Consider the following 24,954-nt stretch of genomic DNA (forward strand, 5'->3'; position numbering starts at 1 on the left):
ATCACGGTAACAAACTACTGATGTTCATTCTGCGATGGGCGATGGTTTTATTAATGATACGGTTCCAAAGGTGCTGAATCACGGGTGACCGGTTCCGGTCTGGCAAATGCGGTGGTCTGTGGAAAAGAACTGAACATGAAGCGGATTTATCAAGTAATTTTCATCATTTGATGATGATTAGAAATGGGACGATCATTCAGCTGGCATTGTTATGGTGTTTTTTTTTGTCAATCTCATAGTAAAACGATTCGCATTTCGTCGTCAATTTTGCAGCTATATTTGAAAAGTCTTAATAAGTGGCGAATTCATTTTATTTTGAAGCGGGTTATGCTTTTCATTTTAAAATATTTATTTCTTAACACAATATGCATAATCGTCCGAGATGTGAGTTCAGACATTGTAATTTGGTACAAACAATCTCGTTAGCAGTACAATATGAACTCCTAACGCACTGGTGAAAAGTCATTTCGCCGAAACAAACATTTCGCAGAAAAGGTTATTTCGCCGAAAAGGTTATTTCACCGAAATGATTGTTTTTTCAATTGATTAACCGATCATAAGCAATTCGATTATTTTGGACAGTTTCAATAAGCGTAACTGTGGCTAATTAAGTAAATTTGTAAATGTTTTGGCTATTGGAAATTCGATGCTGTATCAATTAGTAACCCAATAACGTTGAGAATTGGATAATGTCGGGCATCTTCAACGAGCGTAGGGTGGCAAAATATAAAAAAATCAAAATATTTTGAATTCTGCTAATTCGATGTTTAATTGATTGTTGAATCAATAGCAGCAGTGTTGGCGATTGCCGATAATTTGACAGAAGCAGCTCGATATTTATCTATATTGTATACAACATATTCAATCCGGCAGAAGATGCTACAAGAGCTCGTGTCTCTCAATGCATGAACCGTGAGAGAATTTTTCTACATATCTTCGGTCCGCTTCATACTCTGAGTATTTCAAGGCCCTTAAAAAAATTACAGTCTGATAATGATTGGTGCTGTGTGGAATTTACTAAGAGAGAATCGCATGTTGATGAATCGATGATTCGACTTGATGATTCTCATACTAGGTTGCATTAATTCAAAACCCGTGTATGGAGCATTCATAGACATTATCATAGACACAATGTATACAAAGGTTATATGCACATAGTTAGAATAAGCGGCAATAGTAAAATGATTCTATCGCAATTATCCACTGCCCATACCGAATCGGATCGCGAAACGAGAATAAGCGACCATTTGTTGCTTTAGAGAGGATCCCCACAGCAGCGTGCTTTGAATCTCAGAAATGTCATCGAGAGAAATTCGCTCTCGCACTGGTGTCTATTCTATGTTAACTGAACCATGCCGGGCTTTTGTTGTTGCGATGATATCCGTCTCTCTTTGATGGCACTGATTGAATCGTGTGAAGAGTTGCTGGTGAGCGTTCTTTGATACGATAAAAGCCATCCTTGACTTCTTGTACAACAGTTGTTCTACAATGATTTTGTGAAACTTCGATTCTATTATATTAAAACCTCTTTCTGAAGAGTTGCTGGTGAGCGTTCTTTGATACGATAAAAGCCATCCTTGACTTCTTGTACAACAGTTGTTCTACAATGATTTTGTGAAACTTCGATTCTATTATATTAAAACCTCTTTCTGAACATATCAACCATAATTCTAAAACAATTGTAGAACAACTGGAAGTTACGATAAGTTACATTTGCTACTTGGGGCTCCCCACCACGATGTCCAGTTCTGTTTAACATACAAGAAGAAATGTTCGATTCCGGCTATGTTTTACTAGTTTATACTAGTCCAGTAGTGATCGAAATTGATTCCAAATAGCAATCCGCAACTAGTTCTGAGACGACTAAGTCCAAACTATGTTGAAACAAGAGCACGAACATGTTTTATTTGTTTCACTGATCAAAATAAGGTGACAGCAGTGGTTCTTTATAACATGAGTATTGTACGAACTATCATTTCTCGGTTGATTTTTCATTAGGGCGTATAAGCAAGTGACAGTTTCTCTTTGTTTACTTTCTCTTCTATTAATTACCAAGCGGTTTCCACGTTTATCACTCAACTCTTTGCCTGAAATGATACCCGAAACTTTCGACTTTCAAAGAGAATAGTGATATCAAAGAAAATCTTTTTAACCAAATCACAATTATCGAAAGAGAGAGTGATTAAAGAGAAACTGTCACTTGCTTATACGCCCTATTGAAAAATCAACCGAGATATAAGAATGCTCAGCTACCATGAAACGTTTTCCTCTACAAATACAAAATATTCCATTTTTCAATTTCTTGTTCGGCTTATATTCTGTAATACCTTTACTTATGTAACCAGGGATTCTCGTGAAAACCTTGTTCAGCTCTATTTCAGAGTTTGGTTGCTGGATTCACTACACGAAATGATATCCTTTACTGCTGTAAATGGAATCAATGAAGCTAATCATTAAACATTCTTATAAAGTGATGACAATTTTCATGATTTCATGATAAAATTGATCCCAATCATACACAATGGCGACTCTCCTCCTATAATAATTAACCAAAGGTGGGAAATGCATTACTTTCCGGATATTTCGTTGATCGTTGACAATACAAGAAGCAGCCATTGGAATACAAGCGCTACACAAAATGTTTACTTGATTCTGAGCTCCTGTCACAAACTGACAGAGACTTGACTTCATAAAAGATGTTAAACGGACTAAGAATGGCTACGTCTTCCATTTGACAAACGTCAAAGTAATCATTTAGGGGTTAACCAAATATTGTGCTAGGGCACATGACCGTTTTTATAATTTTTACGTTTCGTCTTTGACTCATTAGTGCAGAGCATTTCAAATTGATCTGCTTAATGCTAAACTCGGCAGTTCAATTTGAACCGCTAAGCAAACGTGAAACTTCTGCTATTTACAAAACACTTTTTGTTTTTCAACGAAGTGCAAGAACTTGTGTCGGTAATTTGTGTATTACGTACATTTTATTTGATAAGTATGTCATAGATCTATGTATTTATATATGCAGTGCAACCAGTTTATCAAAGAGGCTTATACGATTGAGTTCAAACAATCTTTTTTAACAATAATTTATTCTCATATGAATGTTAAGCCTGACTTTTGGGATGAAATATCAGATTTGATCAATTTTGCACCAACCTTTGCTTACATTTTATGAATGTAGATTATAATTCCCTAATAAAAAAGTTAGCAACACTGCTCCAATGTGTATTATGCTTGTATTAGATTGCCCTACACAAAATGAACAAAACTAAATATTTTCTGTTAGAAAAGCAGTTTTCCGGAAAAGTAAATAGTTTTACGACAACATTCCATATCCATTGCCTTTCACGTGTTAGAATAAAGGTTTCTTTTTCGCGGGTTTACTTATAGAAGGTACGTAAATCTTTATATCGCAATATTTTCTGCAAGAGGAAATCCATATAGGAATGTGTTTGTTGCTAATCAAATTTGTTAGTGGATGTAAGCTGAAACTGAAAAAATTTTTCTTGAGCATTTTTAAAGAAAACTAAAGAGTTTTGGAATAAGATTTTCGCTTTTATTGAATTGCAATTTAATGCAGAATGAGCTGATTGATTTATTTTTCAACCGCATGAAATATTTATTGATGCAAATCAGGAAAAGAATCGCCGGAATTCGTTTTTACGCACACTTTGTTGACATTACTCAAACGCTTGCAAAGAGTCTTGCTCCTTAACTTTACGCGAAGGTACTTCAAAATTGACCAAAAATGGTTTAAATATATCGTACGGAAACTGTTCGTAGACATTTGATCGGAAATAATTTGAAACCGATGTTGAGTGAACAACGTCTTGAATGGGCAAATGAGCAAAATGGTGTCGTGACCTTGGATTGGCCCTCTCAGTCGCCCGATGACAATCCAATTGAGAACGTTTGGGCTCAAATGAAGATGAATCTTGAGAAGAACCGACCACGCAATTTGAAGCAGCTTGTTCGCCGAATTCACAAATTTGGAGGTCGTTTTCAGAAGAATAGGCGCAAAATCTCGCTCAATGTATGCCTCGAAGGTGTCAAGCCATTATTAACGATGAATGGAATTGGGCTTGCTATTAATGCATGTAAGTTCTTGATCTAATAAAACCCTATCCAGAAGTATTTTCATGTTGAGTTTTTTTCATTTTCTCACAACAGTAACCACGCTCTTATGTAACAGACTGTATTAATGTCTTTCTGAAATATATGTTGCAAAAAAAATGTCTGAAAGTTATTGTAAAATGAAATTTGAAATGAAATCTTCAACAAATAAACATATATGATTGAAACTTTCACAGATCGTAGATAATTCAATAAACTTAAACATATTGTATAAAAATGAAGAAAAAATTGTTTTTCATATTTTTACCTATTTTATTAACATATAGTGACTTTTTCTACAAAAAGGCAGGTGGGTAATGTCAGAGACATAACTGGATGTCGTGAATACGAAAACAACTGACATGTTCCTTAACACTTCCGAATATCAATTAGTTTATCATCAATCATCAATTAGTTGAAAACTTTTAGAGCCATTAGAACGGCTGATATTGTGTAATGCTCTCCACCGTTGCTTTTTCACCAATGCAAATGACTGGCAGCTGTGACGTAATCGCTCTTGTCGGAAGCGAAACTAGCTTTGCAAACGGCACAAAATACATCTGCTCGCATTGGCGATAGAATCCAAACTGATTCAATTTTTGGTAGGAGCTTTCTTTTTACGTCATTTCGTTTGTAGCTTTTTCACTAATGGACGGTCCTAATGGCTATAAAAAAAGCCGCATACAGAATTTTAATGTCGTTTATTTCATTTCGGATTTGCATAATTTATTGAAAGAAGCTATCAATATGCTGTAGGGATTCGTTTCTACCATTCAGAAGGACTAAATTTAGGAATTCACTACGATATTCACCACTTTTCGGAACATTTTTCTCGAACGATTTGTTGTACAGCAGCAGATATTTTGTTCTCTTCCTCAGAACGCGTTCTGATTGGCTGGTGTTGACATGGGTCAAATGAGATAGGTTTTTCAATAGTGTACTATTGAAATACTTCAATGCTTTTGCTATACTCGCTTAAGTTGAAAAATTTCGATTCTATCGGTAGTTAGATTATATAAATCCTTCCACAGATCACTGAGCTATGAGCTTTCAAAATACGAGAAAGGCAAACGCGCCTTATGAATTATCCTCTTTGATACTCGTTTATACCAAACATTTCAGAAAAGTTTAATTTTGAACTATTTGAGATAATGTCACACAACTGAAAATTTTATCATAAAATTGTGATCATATTTCCGATGGCATGTAGCAAAAGTTATGTTGATTCGTTAGATACAACAAGAGATATTCACGATCAAAAACTTATCACTGTCACAGAGGGTAAATTTTGAAAAGCCACCCCATATTAAAGTAAGTCGTATTCACGACAAAAAGGAGCTTTGCGCGCTTCATGATAGAGCGATGTTTAAAAGCCTGTGTACTGCAAAATGAGACACTTTTTTTACACGCTCTTGAAAAATTGTTTACAGAACTTAAAAGCCTGTGTACAGCATCTTTTTTCATGATATTTTGTGCAGGAAGATGAAACCTTTTTGTCTTCTTCTATATAAAGGTTTCGCAATCACTGAAAGATCTCTTGGTCATATAGCTTGCTATTGAACTTCCCCTGCATCATACTTCTCAATTTTCTCAGAGACTGCTTAACCGATTAGATTTATTTATTTGTTTATTTGGGAGCAGGGAAGACCCCGTTGGAGAAGAAGTTTGGCAATCTCTCTAGCCAGCAGGCATAAAACCTCCTCATTATTTGTATCAACAGATACATTAAGGCTTAGTGCCAGAACTAAAACTAACAGTGAAAACAAAATTTGTAACACTATAACTAGTTGAAGACACCAAGCATAACAGATTAGTAATAGTGCTCCTGCTAAAAAGGTGAGAGAGAGGAGAAAAGTGGATAGGTAAATGGTATACAAGGGTTGGCGGAGGGGGTGTTAAACGAGCGTAAACGAACAACGGGGTTTGAGTCAGCTTGTAGATCTAATTAGTTATAAAAAAGATGTTAGATGACAAGAGAAACGACGGGGTTAGAATCGGCATGTAGATCTAATTAGTGATAAAACAAAATGGATGGTGGAGGGCAGGAAAAAAAGAGGAAAGGACGACCGAGTTAATTTAGGCTAGCGAATTTAGTTAGTTTACAACTGGTACAATATAAGACTTCGATTAAATTGAATTACATTACAAAAAGTTGTATAATATTTGCTTGTAAAATTGTCCTAGCTCTACAACTAGATAGTTAAGGTATCAAGGAACAATCGCTTTATTTCATTTCGGGATAGATGGAAATCAAAACCATCGGAGCAACTATTGAATAAACGACACATACTAGAAAAAGGCTCATTATACCCGTTGTTGGTTCTAGCAGCAGAAATTCTAAAAAAACGGATGTGAACGAAGACTGCGAAGATGATTCAAATGAATGTCCCAGCTACAAACTTAAATTCATACGAAAACTTCTATATTGAGAGAACAAGGTTCCTGGATTTTATATGGATCCGACTTCTGGTTCCGGAACTACAGGATGATACGTGTAATGATGGCTGAACCATAAAACTTGTTGTTTTTTAATCAGATTCGACTTCCGGTTCAGGAGATAGATAGTGATTAGTGTAAAAATGTCAATTTCATATAAATTTATCCGATTTATTGGGTTTGCAGAATTTGATAGTCGATGTCGGCCAAAAAAGTGGGCACTTCGAAGTCAAATGTTCTTCGTGCTAAAGAACGTTTGAATCTTCGAACCTAAAAGAATCAGAAACAACCAAAACGTAGTCCGAAACAAGAAGCATCGATCCGGCCGAGGGTTCGAAAGCTGTACAATACGATTCTTGCTGGAAATTTGAATTGCATAATCATGGACGACGAAACCTACGTGAAACTCGATTACAAATCCTTGTCGGGACCACAATATTATACGGTGCGAGAAAGGACAAGTGTGAAACCAGTCCGAGACATCGATAGAAGTCGAAAAATTTGGTAAGAAATCTATGGTCTGGCAAGCAATTTGTAGCTGCGGTAAGATTTCGAAACCCTTCATCACCACTGCTTCAATGAACAGCGGAATATACATCAAGGAATGTTTACAAAAACGACTTCTACCCATGATTGGAAACCAAAAGGATCCTGTTGTCTTCTGGCCAGATCTTGCTTCTTGCCACTACTCGAAATCAACGGAAGAATGGTATACTACCAAAAATGTCACTTTCGTCCCAAAAGACATGAATCCACCAAACTGCCTACAACTTCGATCAATTGAAGAATTTTGGGCATTAAAGAAAGGAACATCTTAGGAAACATGTCTCGGCAGTCGAAACCATTAAACAGTTCGAAACAGATTGGAAAAAAGTGTCACAACTTGTCGCTAAGAAATCTGTACGGAATTTAATGAGGAACGTTCGCAAGAAGGTGCGCCAGCTAGTCTACAATGGCTAAGTAGCAAATGTTGAGAATTATATTCTGTTGTTGTAGTCTTATATTATTAGTATATCGAATAAAATTTGAATATATAACACTTGTGAATGATTTACAGCAAAATCAAAGTGCGTCCATACTTCAACCTGGATTTTGAAACTGAATGCTGTACTAGTTCTATGGATCAGTGTCATTTCACCGAATGCCATTTCGTCGAAAGCCGTTTCGCCGAAAGCCGTTTCGCCGAAAGCCGTTTCGCCGAAAGGGTCATTTCGCCGTATCCAGCAATTGTTGTAATATCGAAGTTGGAATTGATTTAAAATAAAGACAAATGAAAGATGATAGCGTTAACGCCAGGTGTATCTACCAAACAAGTGTGTGTGGTATTTTCCGTTTTCTGAGTGAAAATGAAAAAAAATATCTAATGCGGTTTCGCCACCTCGTTCTGGTTCGTGTGCTGTACGACCTCGCTACCGCTCGTTCGTACCTAACTAAAGCAAAGAAACCTAGCTTTGAGTAGACCGGGCATACGAGGAGGTTACAGGTTTGTATGCAAGAGGTCGCCGCTTCCGACGGCAGGTCGGCGGCCAACCCAGCTGGCATAGTCTCGGCGGCTTTGTGCCACCGAGCCTTCTTGGCTTCGGTTATGGGGCTGCGCCACATCAATTATTCAGAAGACATGACAGCACAAAAAAAAAATAATATGATGTATTCCAAATTACCCTTTCGGTGAAATGTTCAATTCGGCGAAATGACCCTTTCGGTGAAACAACTTTCGGCGAAATGACCCGTTCCCAATTTTAGAACTGGATTTTGCATCCAGTTCCCGATGCCTGATCAGAAAGGAATTCAGGTACTGAATTTTGATCCTGGAACTGGACTTAGACCGACTGAAATGACGTGTTGTTTGAGACTGAACTAAACGGTCCTCATAGTCAATTGTCTCATACTACGCATAGTCAATTTCGAATTTGTAGTCGTAATCTCATACTTCCGAAAATTTTATTATTAAATGATGACCATATTTCCGATGACATAAAGCAAAAATTATGTTGTCGAGTAAAGCACAAGAGCAATTCCCGATTGAGATCTACCCATTCTGGTAATTTGACATTTTAGAAAAGACGCTCCATATTAAAAGATGCACGATTAAATTGTATCTTTGAGTCGTGCCTCTGGAACGTAAGCTTATATATTCGTAATTTAACTCATATATCTCCAAACTTGAAGCACAATCGCACAAGTGGTCGAATAGGTCAATCATGGTCCTGGTTGTTATGTATATCTTGCTGAATTTCCCGCTCGCACAGATCGCCTGCTATGCCAAGTACTTATTGACAAATTTGTAGACTTTCTTCTTCCGGAACATCCAGACGGAGCTTGCCGACTAAAAGCTTCAGTTAGTGGATCGGATTGGCGTTTATCGGCTCGGTTGGATGCCTTCCATACCATGAAGACATAAAGTCCGACCTGATTCATTGTCTACAGGACAAACAAACCGAAAGAAAAGATCTTCTTGGCCACGTACTGATGTGAAAGGTTTGGATTGTGTTAGAAGTGATTCCTCTTACAAGACTGTATTTCTTCGCACTCGTTCCGTTGTCAACCGATTTTTTTTTCTCGAGATAAGCCTTTACATTTTTTTAGTGGAATTTGACCTCCTGGATTTTAAGCTTCAACAAACCACGTCGATGACGACTAGTGTGCGGAACCATTCTAAGGCTAGTACAACGGTCCTACTAGCACTAAGAATCCCCTAGGTCTGAACTAGAACAGAAAACCACTCGCTTGTAAGATTAGCGCCCTTCGCTTTGAACTGTCAACCAGAGACTGTATAAATATGAGAAAGACCTAATCACAGCAATAGAGAAATTCAATCATGTATCATTACAACGCAAGTTGCCATCGTAAAACGTTTAATTTGTTGATGATACGGCTCAGACACTTACTGAAATTGGTTTTTATCACCTTGCTAGAGAAGCATTCTCAAGCAAGTTGGTTCGTCAATCACATCGTCCTCCATTTCTTCGTCGATGCTATTTATGCTGTTGTTGTTGTTGCAAAAAAGCTTGGGTTTCTGGCAAGTTTAACTCTTGTGAACAGCCAGGAAAACTGGGAGCGGAACAAAAACGAATCTCAGGAACCACCAGGACGAGAAGCAAATATTGAAGAAGAGACCGGATCTTTCCGGTACGAGCCGTGGCTAGAAAAATAAAAATGTCTTCAACTTTCGTACCATACTTCCAAGCATCCGAAATAGAGATGGGCAAAACAGTTCATTTCAAAAAACCGTTCAGTGATGCAGAGTTCTGGTTCTATTAAGAGAACTAGTTCTCGAGAGCCGTTCGTTCGTTCTTTTCGTAGTTAATTTGCTTGTTGAATGACTAACCGATATCTCAGTTAGAACTGAGGTTTCGTAGATTCAAAAAGGATAGCGCGAGCAAAAAAAAAGGTCCACGACTTTGAATTGAAAAACTACCGTTCTCAAAAAAAGAACTATTGATCATTCATTCTTTCAAAAGAAATAGTTCCTTTGAATCGTTCGCGAACGAATTGCCCATATCTGATTCGAAATGTAGTTTGCAGTAGTTCAAGATGAAAACGGTACCGAACCGTAATAATAAACAGAATGTGACGGCTAAAACCCGGTATCGCGAATATTTGACGAAATTTTCCTACGTCCACATGTTAAAACCTATGTGCTGACAGAACTTTAAGCATCTACCCGGAATGCCTTTTTATACTGCTATGCAACGAAATGGCGTAGGGGAGGGACATTTCAGGAGCCAAGTTTCCCAACAAATATTTGATTTTGCAGGCAATATGCAGCTGCGGTCGAACAACGTAATGCTTCATCACTACCGGAAGAATAAACAAAAAAAATATTTTGCGAAGAATGCCAAAAGAAGCGATTGATACCATTCCTAGGCAGCCATGACGCTCCTTCGCTATTCTGGTCTGATTTGGCATATTGTCACTACCCCAAAGATGTTTTGGAATGGTATAAAGCGAGTCGAGTCCATGTTGTACCGAAAGTGGTGAATTCACATAGCTTCACGGAATTAGGTACAACTATTTAAAAAATTCAAAAATTTTGGAAAAAAACCAGCTTAATCGATTGCAAAGAAGTCTGCACAAACAGCTTTTAGCTGGAGTAAACTTAAAATTTCGTAGTTTTTTCATGCAGCTCAGTTAAGCATCTGTGATTAGTTTCAAGATAAGTAATAATGCACAATGAAATGAATAAAAAATGCATTTTGGATTGAAATAACAGCAAATCTGTTTTATTTCGAATTGAAACGGACCGGATTTTGCCCTGGGTCAGCCTTATCCCATAAGGCATGCTTGGCATCATGTTGACTATGAAAATACAAACGATTGTCGGTCTCTGATAAAGCATTATTTTTGTGAGAAATCCAAGAGAAGATTTAGTGGTGATAGCAAATTGTCGATGTTGTTCACAGCGGCAAACCATCTGATGCGGCTATACAGGACAATATAGAAAAAAACACACTACAATTGATTTTGAGCTAATGGAGAGTAAATTAGCAAGTATGGTCAGGATAAGTACTTATTGCATACGCGAGATTGTAAAAATAAAAAAAAAACCTGTCGCTGGGTGACGACTGACTCCGAAACAAAAGACGCGAACGCAAGCGCACTTCGGAATCGTGTTTGGTCATGCAGATGCGGATTCAGGTGTTCTTTTGGCAGCTATTGGAATATGTTTATAAAAAATGAATATGGGGTATAATACCAAAGAATAGAATAAGGACGGATCTGTCGTGTTTTGAAGTTACGATCAATTGTGTGTGAAACTATGAGCCGGCTGTAAACTGTGACTTGCGAGTTAGAAGGTTAAATTAGGAAGAAAATCAATCAAATTAAACTCAGTTTTCTGTTGTGGCTTTAAGGTATTTTTGTTCAATATCATCGTAACACAAAACACATCGTAACGAAAGATGCCTCTAAATAAAAATTAGAGAATAGAATTTTATTTGAGAATGATCATACAACGGCATAAATACTATTTTATCCCATTAAAGATAGAAACGAGCACCCAGATATCGATTTCTGTTTCAGTTGTTTACAGTCGGCACTGTCGATCCAAACCACGGCAGGACATTTCTAAAATTATGCAAAATAATATTCTATCAAAAATTGCTCATATTCTCCGCATCCGAAAATTAAGAAACCTGAAACAGTGTTGATTTGAAGCAATTGAAGAATCCTTCCGGCAGGAAACTGCAAGCCGGACGACCCGGTGTCGACGAAACCGGTGCGGCCTTGAATGCCGGACTGGTGCTGATCAAGTTGTAACAATCATCCACCGTGTTGTTGATCAGCGAACCGAAGTTACGATCGGCACCGATGATGGACATCGAAAGTGCCCTCTTGATGGCGGTCTTGTCGATGGTACCGTTTTTGAAAATGTTCAGCGTTGTCAAAATACACTGAGCTATACACTGCCGAAAAGATATCCAAAAATTTTTATTGATTCGGAAATCATCACTGAAAAATCACGCCTACACATCCTTCGGTCTTCTTCACACCCGGAGCCGGAGCAATGGTGGGATTTTCCGTTGCACACCGATTCATGATGCTCTGGTCCACGAACAATGGTATCTGACAGCAGTCCCGGATGGTGTTGGAGTTTCCTTGCATGCACGAGGCATTATCGGGTGGTGGTTGGCTTAGTACCTGAAAATGGAACAAAAAGGTAGTCTAAATAGCCTTACTGGTAGGTAAATAGCCTTACCGTTCCCAGCAAAACAGCACAATAAATCGCAAACGTTAGAATATTTGACATTTTCTAAACCGTGTGTTGTAAACTTTATTGGAATCAGTCTGATAGTGGAAAGGCACACTTTACGTGGTGAGCTTTTATATGCAGAGGACTTTCAGTTAAACAGTGTATAGATAGTTTTTTAGTTCACGAAAACAATATGGCAAAATTCTTTTCAATGGGCGCTACCAAAAAACTAATTGCACCACAATCAACTATACCGATGCGTTTTTTACGATAAACTTTAGACAGAAAATCCCCTGCAATCAGTGTTTATGTTGTATTTTCACCAACTCTGTTGGGTTAGGTCATAAAATCATGGAACGATATTATATTATATTAATCAAAAATAGGAACATATAAAGGGAAGAATTACTCTAGTAATTTTTTCTACATGCAATACCAAGGTTTATCGGTTTCGGGCTGCACTATGACGTTCCGCCTATTTCACTTTGTTTTGTTATTTCTATTTCGTCTGCATTGTATGAACTTGACCGCGAATTACTCTGTGAACTTTTCTGGTATGACGCAGCTCTATGGCATAAGCTTCATAACGCTTCCGGTGCCGCAAGGGAACCCGGTATTATCGGCAAGTGGTCAAACTAAATACCACTTATTAGAAGCGTACGTTGCTATTGATGACGAACAACGTTAAACACGAACATTTGTTAAACCCCAGCATGGAGTAAAACTGTCCATTTAATATATGTAAAAACCATACCTATATTCATCAGACCGCCACCATTCAAGTCCCACGGCTAGAGTTCAATAATCGCATTTTTTGAAGGAGTAGAATCGAATTTGAAAATGCGCTCAATTAGAATATTTACTTGACTAAAACACTAAAGCGCTATCCACACTAGGGCGTGACGTATCCGGAACGGGACTACACCGGGTCCCGTCCGGGTTACGCTTCAAAATCTCGGTTAATTTTTCAAAACGGCTTATATGCCCCGTTTACACTTCTGCGGCTGCCAGCATGCTGGTGTCAGTGTACTGCCCTCTTAGGAAAAAACGTTCAACTGTGGTCCAATGATCCAAAGTATTAGACCAACGAAGGACCACCGTTGAACGTTTTTTTCCTAAGAGGGCAGTACACTGACACCAGCATGCTGGCAGCCAGCAGAAGTGTAAACGGGGCAATAAGCAAGTGACAGTTTCTCTTTAATCACTCTCTCTTTCGATAATTGTGATGTGATTAAAAAGATTTTCTTTGATATCACTATTCTGTTTGAAAGTCGAAAGTTTCGGGTATCATTTCATTCAAAGAGTTGAGTGATAAACGTGGAAACTGCTGGGTAATTAATAGAAGTGAAAGTAAACAAAGAGAAACTGTCACTTGCTTATACGCCCTTTTGAAAAATTAACCGAGAATTTGTGAACGTGAATATTCTCACTAGACCGTGTCGTACCCGTGTCTCTATCGACACACGTCAGAAGCACGGTCAAAGCATGCGTTGACTCAAATACACTATTGGCTTGAATTTTTACATGTTTTCCATCGAAGGCTCCAAGAAACAGCGGGAAATTTCACAAAAACCGTTAGCAATCGTCTTCCACATATCTTCTGTTGGTTTCGGCGTTGCATCGTCGATTAATTTTTCGGTAATTACACGACATATCTCGTGAACAATCTAGTAGACAGCCCCAAGTCTATGCTATGGTTTTTCGCGTGTCTCCTGTTGCTAAATATCTGAAATCATGAGACGAACACAAACTATAAGCCATCTCAATGATCGTTATACAATTTTTGGTTGGAGTTTCCTTGAAGAAATCTTGTTAACAAATCAAAGTTCGTGCACCATCGTCTTTCATTTTTTTGTTTCTAAACCCGTAATTATTTTCGTCATTCAGAGCAATTGCAATTACGGCCAATTCTTCGTTGGAAAAATGTGCCATTCTCGTGAGGAACAGAATAACATCAAATGCAACGATTGTGTATGTTACTAATAGCAACGGTAGCGAGACGGAAAGTGCACGGTATGATGAGCATATTTTACAGATAAATCCCGGCACGTTGCGGTCCCGTTCCGGATACGTCACGGCCTAGTGTGAATAGCGCTTAACGCTACACGTTTGAAATCAACAATGTACACTCAAAAAAATCCGCACGTTAACCTTATGTGAAAAAACAGGTAGATTCCAAAAATGGCTTTGTCATCGGAGTTTACGTGATCTTCTTAACAACCAGCGGATCATGTTTGAATATGAAATGAACCATATGTCAGAATTATTGCTGTTGTCACATATATTTTATGTGTCACGCACTTACTTGAATTCATTTTGTCATGTTCATTTTGTGCTCGCAATATGGCGTCAGTTGAAAAACCTAGAACAAACAACATAGGCCAAATCCCTTTTGACCCTTCTACGGTATTTATCACAGTGATTTTAGGGTAAATAATTGCTCATTGATTTTATCGACAGTGGTGAAGTCTAGCTAATTTTTATTATACTTTCAGATCTAATATTAGTACCAAGCAGAAATATAATTTATAAGAGAATGTACCATTTCGTGAGTTTACTAATTGGCTCTGCGAACCCAACCCTCAACAACTTATTTGCATGACCAATTGGTATTACGCGAATTATGTGCTCCAAAAATACGAAACTGAAACACAATTCAATTTGGTTTTATTCTACAGCGGAGTTCTAAAGGCAAAACCTCTAGATTGTGTTCCAGCACATCAATCACATCTTGAACTACTAGTTCCAGCTGAATGCATTCCTGAAAGCGAACAGTGTTTGCTTCAGTTTAGCTGCTCCGGTGAAAGGATTTAGAATAATGCATTCTGTATTTTGATATTTTTTCGCAAGTGATTCAACAGAAACGAATTTAAAAGTAAAATTTTCAGAATATCTGCGTGCGAACAAAATTTATCGCAAGGTTATGTCCAACAGACTATGTAATCTATTAGTTTTTAATACCAATATACATTATTAAGATTCAATATAGAACTTTATAGTAACAATTACATGAAAATAATGTGAGTATTAAGTAAAATTCTGGAAAAAAGTAAGTTCAGATGAAATCAATTTTACAGCACAATTTAAATAAACTTTGTATAAATTTCACAAAAGTATTCTATAGAATCTACGAAAAAAGTGACGTAGATATTACGTGATACAAATGTGGACTATAAGAGTTCATGAGTTTTAGTCAAGGCTCTATCAAAGTAGGCCAATTGTTGTTCAAGGAAATAGAGCTGTCATGGCAGATACGTACCCAGGGGGACGATCTCAAAAATATTCGCCCCGACCAATTTTTCAAAAAACACCATGAAGACGAATTGACCTTATTTTATTTTTCTGTAAGCAACATTTCTAATTTTATTAAATACTTGTAGCAGACTTGAGTGTTACATCACAAATCTCGCATTGAAACTGTAAACTTCACAAGAGCCAAATGAAGAATCAGCATAAACCTGCGTTAAATCTAGTTCGAACTGATTCAAAATTTCTCTGAATATAAAAAATGTGATCTCTCGTTTTTTCTCGTTAATGTATTGATAAAAATAAAAATTATAACTAATCACTGAAGCTGAATTAAAAGCGCTTTTGATAAAGTCTGCACAAATGTAAAAGTAAATATTACACTCATTGCTTCTAGTGTATATTGAATTTATGAATAGTCCACACCAATTCAGATTTTTAGATTATAGTCAGAGCCGGTGAAACATGTTAAGCCCAGGTGGGTAATTTTTCGTAACAGGGAGAACGACCTACTATTTTGAAGTATTATTTAGTCGATTTTGAATTAATATTTTGTTTCGATATAACTTTGCATGAGACGCGTAAATTCGAAGCTTGAAACGTTTTCGTTATTTTGTTTTTTTTCTGATTTTAACGTGACCAAATTAAGCAGTCATCCGGAAAAAATGTGAGCAAGTTTTGATAATCGTTATGGATTAACACAAAATCAAAGTCCGATTGAACTGGAAGTGCTTTTATGGTCGTATGCGAAAATCCAGAGAGCTGGTCGGCACTGTTTAGTTGCAATAAAAAGGATTTCTTGCGTTGGTATGAAACAGTGGACGAAACATGGATCTATCTTTTTTCTCCGGAGTTGTTTCAATATTTAGACGGGGAAAACGCAACAGGTAGCTACAACAAGTATGGCGTCCACGCAGCCCACCTGGGTTCGATTCCCAACCCCGCACATAGGGTAAGAAAATTTTTCTGGCCCGAAGAGGCGAATGACCTTAAGGTTAAAACCTCTATAATCGAAACAAAAAAAATTAGAAGGTTGTATTCAAGACACGACCGAGCACAATAACATTAAAAATGAAACGTTTCTAGAGTCTTCATAATAAATACAAAAATAAAGATGATAATGATGATGATACATTAAACTTCACGACACTTCAAAGTTACTTGAAAGCTCAATTTTAGATACAAACAACCTAAAGATTTAAACCTAAACAAATGAAACTATTTTATGATAATTTTCGAGAAACGTACAAACTTATTAATTTGATTTGATTTATATCGTTTATTTAACCCCAGTTTTAACCTAATAATGGTCGTTCACTGGATGGACTTATTAATTTTATAAACAGTTAATCGACCCAAGAGAATGTTGTACCAGTAATCTCAGTAATGGTGTAATTTTATTAATCCTTCAAAATCGTCGATAATCTTCGGAAAGTGTCGGTAAATAATATGGCAACAATACGAGGAAGAAAACATGTAAAACAGTCCGCATAAAATATTAAGTTACTTACATTGATTTTCGTTTTGGCATATTAGGAATAAATGGAATGGATACGCAACAAAATTCCGAAATTTTGTTCATATTGTAACTTGATGTTATTAACACACGAATGAACATTGTCATAGTTACAACGCGTGTAGCCATCAGACGCCTATTGTTTTGAAGCAAATAATAATTAAACTGAAACTGGCGGTTAACCAAATTCTACGAGGATTCCTATTCAAACGATACATGTAAAATCGCAGGTAAACTTACCTTGAGTTTATCTTTGATACTATATGATATTGCATCTAATTGTTCTGTATATGTGAGCCTGTGGAACTCATTTATACTACTAAACCGAAGAGGCCGCTTTTAGCCAAGTTTCAGAATTTAATTTTGAATATTTTGAAGCGTTTAATTCCTGATGAGACAACAACTTGTTCAGTAACATATAATGAAAAAGAAGTATCTATGATTATCATCATAACGCAACTTTATACTGAATCCATTTTCGCGCCACCGTTTTGTTCGTATGGGAATGGAGATTTAAGTATGCAAACCGATCCGTTGACAAATTAAAACATTTTTAAGCTTACAATATTGAAGCTTTAGAATCATTTAAATTAGGAAAATCCATTAACAAATCATCGAGGAACAAGCGCTGCAAATTAGATCCGAAAAATCTATCGCCGATAATTCTAAATTGGCCTGATAGTTACCAGAGAACCAAAATAAAATACTCAATTCAAATCAATTTTTCAATGGCATGCAATTGAAATATTCAAATGACGTTATCTCATAAGTTCAAGTAAAATGTTTCCGAATCGATTGGTTGTTGAATTAATTAAATCCATCAACAAATGACTGAGTTATAAGCGTTCAAAATTATGACAGATAAATGTTACGCGATTAGTTTTCCATGTTTTAAATTGACACCCAGCCTCGGGAAGCGAAGTGTAGGGCATTTTTAATGGCAAGATCGACCAAAAATTTGCTAATTACATGGGATATTTCAAAAGAATCGGTAACCACGCTGATTCGGTTCTTCAATAGCTAAATGATATATAAGATACTCAAGCGAACACGGTGTTGCACAGACAACACGAAATTTCACCAACACATAATGCAAAAGCGACAATCCAGCAATTGAAGGCATATACAATCCAGTCATCAGCTCACTGGACGAGCTACTTGTTTCATTCACAGTCAATCATCGACTAGGCAAAGAAATATTTTGCAGCCTATATTTATAGATTTCTCTTCATACTACGCATAACGATACGGTGTTTTTTATGCATGACGCAATGCCTCCTATGCCGAACAAGAAGTTGACGTCATTTTGTACAACAGGGATTGGTGGATGAAAACATAGGTCGATTCCAACCATTTTTTCAATAGTATGCTATTGAAACATTGAAACGACGTCGTCATACATGTTTAAGTTAAAAATTTCCGAATCGATTGGTTGTTGAATTATAACAATCCATCAACAAATGACCGAGTTATTAACGTTCAAAATTATGACACAAAAAGGTTACGCGACTATTTTTGAAACTTTTAATTGACACCCGGCCCCATATAGTGAAGAGTAAGGCATTTTTAATGCCAAAAAAGTATGACGTCAGTTCTTAGATGCTCGAGGTATGATTAACGTCGACTATCTTGAAAAGGAAGTACCAACAAAAGTTTTTAGTTATTAATGCGTTTGAAGTATGGAATCGTAAAAAACGGCCTCATATGAAGCAGAAAAAATCATCTTTAACAAAGACAATGCACCGTGCCACAAGTCAATGGAAATAATGGCCAAATTGAACGTATTGGGCACCGATCTGTTTCTTAACCCACCATATTCTCAATAACCTAGCCCCCAGCGACTACTTGCCATTTGATGATCTGAGAAAGTCATCGCCGCAACTGAAGCCTATTTTAAGGCCATGGACAAATCATTATATAAGTATGATATAAAAAATTTAGATAATAAATCAAGAAATTTTGCTCAAGAAATGTTGTTTTCCTAGTTAGTTCCTGAGCCTTCTGGACGATGTGGAAGAGAAACCTTCTCTACGGCAGTATCGAACCGCACAGAGTGCAAGTCGATTCGATACTGAATTTGGTTTTCTGTGAGTAATTTTCTCAAATGCGAACGCACTCATTGAAGAGCAGAAATCATATGGAAACCGTGAACTTATGTATACGAAACCGTCATATCAATTAGAGGAATGACAATGGTTTGAAAAGCAGGGAGAATTAGACATTGTTCGTGGTTGAGTTATAGATGTTCAAAACCTAACCACTGTCTATATGGTTTTACTTCTATATTTTGAATTTGTACCCCGGTATAGAAAACAAAGACGCCATCCTACGTCAAAAGATTTTGAGTAATTTCATTTACGTGAAGATAGGGAATGGAAAGGCGAGATGTGACAAGGTTGATTTTAGCAAGCTGAAATCTTTTACTAACTTAACTTTCGCAAGAGGAGTTGAACTTAAGCATCTCATCAATACAAATCACTCGAGTCTCTGGTATGCCGAAAAGTACCGATAAAGATCTTTTGCCACTAACTTTCCGAACCGACAAAAGAATAGTTATCAGAAGTTGTTACTTTCTACTTGCGGCTGCATTCTCGTACACAATTAATTCTTCACTATCTCTAATAGTGAAAAAGTAAAAATAGCATGATGGGTTTCCATCAGGTAGCGGTGAGTGCAGCGCTACTGAATACCGCTTACAACCTAGGCTAAACAGCCAGCACGCTGTGACTCTGGGGGCATAAGCAATAGTTCGAACAAACCTTTCATTCTGATGTTCAACTAGCTGTATAGAGATTGAGAATTGTCGCAAGTAGAAACTGACAACTTCTGGTAACTTTTCTTTTACCGGTTCGTATAGTAAATGGTGAAAGACCTTTTTTCGGTACTTTCCGGCATACCAGAGACTCGAGTGATTTGCATGAATGAGATGCTTAAACTCGACCCCTTTAGTTGAAGGTAAAAGTTAAGTCACTAAAAGATTTCTGCTTGCTCAAATGACCATTGTCACGCCTCACCTTTTTTAATGTGGAACACATTTTTGTTTTCTATATAGGCGTGCAAACTAGAAACTCAAGAAAAATACACGTAGAAATGTGGTCAGGTTTTGAACAATTACAGCTTAGTTAATTTTATATAAATTATTAATATTATGTCACCATTTGATTGGAAATATTTCTACGTATTGATTTGAATATTCATAGGCTTGTATTTTTAATTGTGTTTCATTGAAATGTTGATTAATAGCCTATTAATAGTGTCCTATTTTGTCTGCAAAAAATCTCAGGCATACTGGATTTCCCTGCCATAGTCGACGGTTTTGAAGGAGTAAGCGATATATCAAAGGGAAAGCATTGCTCTGATTGGTCAATCGATGCTAAAGCGCAGCTGCTGGAAGCACACGAATCTATAAATATAAGCAAAATTATAGCTAACGTTTCAGTCCAATGAGTAGCATGCTAGGGGTAGGTTGTTGCTGGTCAGCAAGAAAAAAAGTGCCATAAAACGATTCGAAGCTTTAATTGGTATGTTCTGGTCTTGTGTCATGCAAGTTCGGATGAAATTCAATGTTATGTCGTTTCGTCTGAGATTTTGACAACTATCCCAGGGTAAATTTGGAGTGCATAAGATTAATTTTCAATTTATATAAGATGAACTCGATTGATAATAAGAAACTCGCTTAAACCGAAATCGCAGAATGGTTGTAATGGTAGAGAAACGCTATAAAAATAACTGCTTACATACAAAACTTGAACACAAGTTTGGCGAAGAGAAGCTTAAATATCGATATCCGTATCGCAAGCATATCGATATCCGTATCGTGTACAAACATATAATTGCATACATTTGGGCTATTGGTTTAATTTTGTCGGCTACAAAACAAATGCAAATCACGACAAATAAAGTCTATATTCTGAGTTCGCGTGTTCGGTTTTGGTTACTAATAAAGTTCAATCTAAGCAAACTCTCATGCATTTGCGAATTCAAAAGTGTTTGGTTGCCTTGTTCCACATCAATGGCTCGAACAACCCCATGGGGCTGATCCTTGTAGTTTTTTTGTATATCTTCACGTCCTTGCTCTACCTTGAGTACTAGCATTTTATAATTCTGATTTTATTTTTTATTCTCAGTTACAATAAAACTATTTCTATTGTTATAAATGATACTAACATTACTATTATTTTTCGTTAGAAATTTCAGATAAGTAATTGCACACCTTTGGAATTTTCGGGTGGGTAGTACTACCCACCGTACCCACCTCTTTCACCGGCCCTGATAGCAATATTTTAATCCCACTATAACCCGGGGGTTAAAAAAATTGTATCGAATAGCACATAATTCAACCAAAAATATACAAAGCTGCAATATATGACTTACTTTTGCACTACCATTTACAGTAGTTAGTGGGTCAAGGGTCAAAGATCCAAATACAATAAAACGTGTAAAACAAATCTTAGTTTTGGGGAATGGGTATAGCGTGATGGGTAAGTCGATGCCTTTCACGCAGCCCACCTGGGTTCGATTCCCAACCCCGCACATCGGGTGAAAGGGCTTTTTTGGCCCGAAAAGGAGAATGAACTTACGCTTATGGTTTTAAAAGGCAGTTTTTTAACACACAAAGAAGTTGCGTAGTGTAGTTTTTCTGTTTTTGTTTTCGTGAAGATGACGGGTATTGCAGTTCCACAGTAAAAATGTGTTGAAAATCAGATTTTCAATAGCAAGCTATGGAACCATAAGCCCGTTCGTTTAAGTTTGTGAAAATCGGTTCAGTCATCTTTGAGAAAAGTGAGTGACAATTTTTCCACCTATTTTGGTGCATATCACCCTGTAATTCCGGAACCGAAAAACGGGTCGAGAAAAAAGTCAATAGCATTCTATGGGACCATAAGACCTTTCATTTGAACCTGAGTTTGTAAAAATCGGTTCAGCCATTTCGGAGAAAATTGAGTGAAATTGAGTATATGACACACGGCTTTCCGAACCTCTGTTTAAAAGTCTGAATTCATAGTGATTGTATAATTTTCTATATTGGAAAGGCAAAGAAAAATTTTCTGATTATTGATCAAATCCTCTAAATCTTTCGACTTACTCAGACCGTTGCAAGCTCATAGGTCTCGATCTATTGTCTGTTCGTAGAGACGTGTTTAAGGCAACTTTCGTCACAGATCTGCATCAATCTCGAATCGATTGTTCTGAACTCTTACGCTCACTAGACTTCAATATTCGCCGTCGTGTTCTTCGAACTCATACTTTTCTCCGTCTTCCTTCCGCTAGAACCAATTACGGTCACAACGAGCCTTTCGTTAGTATGTGCCGTCTATTTTAACGTTGCTCAAATGCTTTCGATTTTCACTTAACTCATAACAGCATAAAGAATTTGTTTCTAAGATTTTTGTCTCACTAGCTATTAGTATTGTACTAGTATTAGAGATAAGAATGGTGCTGTGTGTAGTAGTAACCAATGTAATTTAAGGAAATGTATCATTTGGATAATTATAATCTGTTGGTACAAAAGATGAGAGGTTTTATGCCTGCTGGAGAGAGAGCTAAAATTTGGTGATGCTCAGCTCCAGTGGGCTTTTCCCTGCTCCAAATAAACAAATAAACAAATAGAGACAAAAGACTTTTCTTCAATTCCAGAGTTGATTTACTCGCACGGTCTAATTAGATTGAAATCAATGCTATTTAGCAATTGACTTTGGTTTTCTAGAAGTAACAGGAGTTAGGGTTTCTCTGCTGGGAAACCATGTTGGCTACGATAGCACTTGGTAGAGCGCCCTTCCACCGCGCTGGTTTGAACGCTTGTTTGTGTTCGCTCCTGCCAAATCCTGCACTTCTGTTACTTCTCGGTATAAAATTTAAGTAAATATTGTTCATAGTGCTTGGCTGATATTTGTGAGAATGATTTTCATTTCATCATCACGTGTGAGTTTATAGAACATCACTGTATCAATATTGAACGGTATAAAATATTTTCCATACTCTCTTCGAGTGATAATAATAATCAATGCCTATAATCGGGTATGATTTTTTTCAGTGTGAATATTGGATAATTTGATATTTTCGAAACACTGCCTTTGAGAACATTTAAATCAGTTATTCAGTATATTGTTTTGATTCCATTGCTTGGAAAATGACAAAACTAGCTTTCTTTAAATGTCACTTTTTACTGACCAATTGAAATGTCATGAAATTCCACGCATAGTCTTTTAAAAGCATATTGATAGCGTCATCTGTGATACACATAACTAACGCTAATTACATAAAACTTTCGCTTAATCTCCGTCTGAAAAAGTGCTTTAATCTAGTCTTAAATATGGTACGAATACTGATTCTTTGTATAGCAACAGGGAGTGCATCAAATATTGTAGGTCACATAAACTGGAATCGCTTATGGCCAAACGATGTGGTTAAAACAATTTCAAGATATCTGTATTATTTATGTACAAGATGAGCAACAATGGTCCTGTAGTATTACTCTGCGGAACAACAATTATCATAGCAGCGAAATTAACACGTTCACCTTCCACATATACAAATTATTGTCTATTTATCAAATAAAAACGAACAATGTTGTTGGAAATGCCCAAAACTCCACAACTCCCGAGCTTGGGCAATAAAATTGTATGATCTAACGTGTAAAATGCTGATTTAAGGTTCAGAAATTAGGCTGATGAGAGTTTGTGTAAATTGCCATGAAAAAAAAAACCATTTAAATCCATCTAGCTGTGTAATCATGCCTATCTCACATTACTTATATTCTCATAGATAATAATGTGATATCCTTCGAAAAAAAATCTTTGCTTCCTAAGAGAAAACAGAAAAGTTTGTTTGTTCATCATCTAGTATCACCACCACAAAATAAAACAGTTTCACTATTTCCGGTGCTTCTGTAATCGGAAATCGAGATGGTCGGGTTTACTTCATTTGGCCTGAAATTGACTATCGGAAGGAATAATTTCGAGACTACTTTAGAAAAAGTCTTCGAGTGACGGTATAAAACTTTCAGTTCTCTGCACCCTATCATATCGGAACCGGAAGCAGGATCCGAATGAAATTCAGGAGTTTTTTTTATAGAATCATAAACTTTTCGTTTGAACTTACGTTTGTGAAATCGATTCAGCCACCTCCAAAAAAATAGCTAGTGAGTTTCAATTAGTAGTATATGACCACTATTTTCGGTGCTTCTGCAACCGGTTTTCAGGATAGCCGGAATCGGGTTATTTCGCCCTTCTACGTACAGTAAGTTTTGATCCCAGTTCAGTTTTTTTTTACGTTATTTGCTTCGCCGACGGTATACAATTTTTATCACTCTTCACCCTGTTATTCCGGAGCCGGAAGTCGGATCCGGATGAAATTTGAGAGTCACCATCTCACCATCTCTACGAAAAATGACTAAGTAGTATGTTGTGCATATGTCATGTTACCATACTACTCCGAGATCAAACAGGATAAACTTATTTCTGTTTCTACATTCTAACACTACACTTTTGTGAAATGATGAGCTAAAGCGAATTATATCAATCAATTCTATGGCTTTCCTCCATGTCCAGATTAACGATGAATATTGTCGAAAGTGACTGCACTAACTGTACACTTTCTAATTGAACATGAACTCAGTACTAGCATAGGTTTCTAACTTCAACTCACCACAAGTTGCGATTTCTTTTAACTATTTCAGTTCTTATATAAGAGTTTGAAGCTTTCATTAAGATTCATCATGTAATCGAGTGAAATTGGTAAGAAATATGTTTCAATACAAAACAACAACTGAATCTATGCGTACTTTTCGAAAATTGATAACAATAAAACTCGACCTCATGGTGTAAGGTCGCAATTTAAAAGTGATTTATTCAATTAGCAACTCATTGACAGTTACCTGCTGCTGCTGCTGCTCCCCAACCATTCCTAATGACACTTAAATTATTCATATTTTAGTGTATAAATAATC

The 24,954-nt window shown here is 36.8% G+C and overlaps 1 protein-coding gene across 1 annotated transcript; it reads right to left on the minus strand.

Annotated features, from left to right (window-relative positions):
• Positions 1-11,507: 11,507 nt before the first annotated feature.
• LOC131434642 (general odorant-binding protein 67-like) lies at positions 11,508-12,366 on the minus strand. Its single transcript, XM_058601577.1, has 4 exons — positions 12,251-12,366; positions 12,022-12,192; positions 11,688-11,957; positions 11,508-11,619 (listed from the first exon to the last, which is right to left on the minus strand). The coding sequence occupies exons 1-4, from the start codon at positions 12,299-12,301 to the stop codon at positions 11,524-11,526; spliced, it is 588 nt and encodes a 195-aa protein (XP_058457560.1). The 5' UTR covers positions 12,302-12,366; the 3' UTR covers positions 11,508-11,523.
• Positions 12,367-24,954: the final 12,588 nt, after the last annotated feature.

The sequence above is a fragment of the Malaya genurostris genome, chromosome 3 (genome assembly GCF_030247185.1).
Source record: "Malaya genurostris strain Urasoe2022 chromosome 3, Malgen_1.1, whole genome shotgun sequence".
In the NCBI taxonomy this organism is placed as follows: Eukaryota; Metazoa; Arthropoda; class Insecta; order Diptera; family Culicidae; genus Malaya; species Malaya genurostris.

What these genes read in the sequence shown, in the direction of transcription:
- LOC131434642 (XM_058601577.1), bottom strand. Translation starts at nt 12,301, where the DNA reads ATGTCAAATATTCTAACGTTTGCGATTTATTGTGCTGTTTTGCTGGGA. An exon ending in TGAAGAAGACCGAAGGATGT is followed by an intron (nt 11,958 to 12,021) that starts GTAGGCGTGATT and finishes TCTTTTCGGCAG; the next exon opens with TGTATAGCTCAGTGTATTTT. An exon ending in TCAAATCAACACTGTTTCAG is followed by an intron (nt 11,620 to 11,687) that starts GTTTCTTAATTT and finishes GCATAATTTTAG; the next exon opens with AAATGTCCTGCCGTGGTTTG.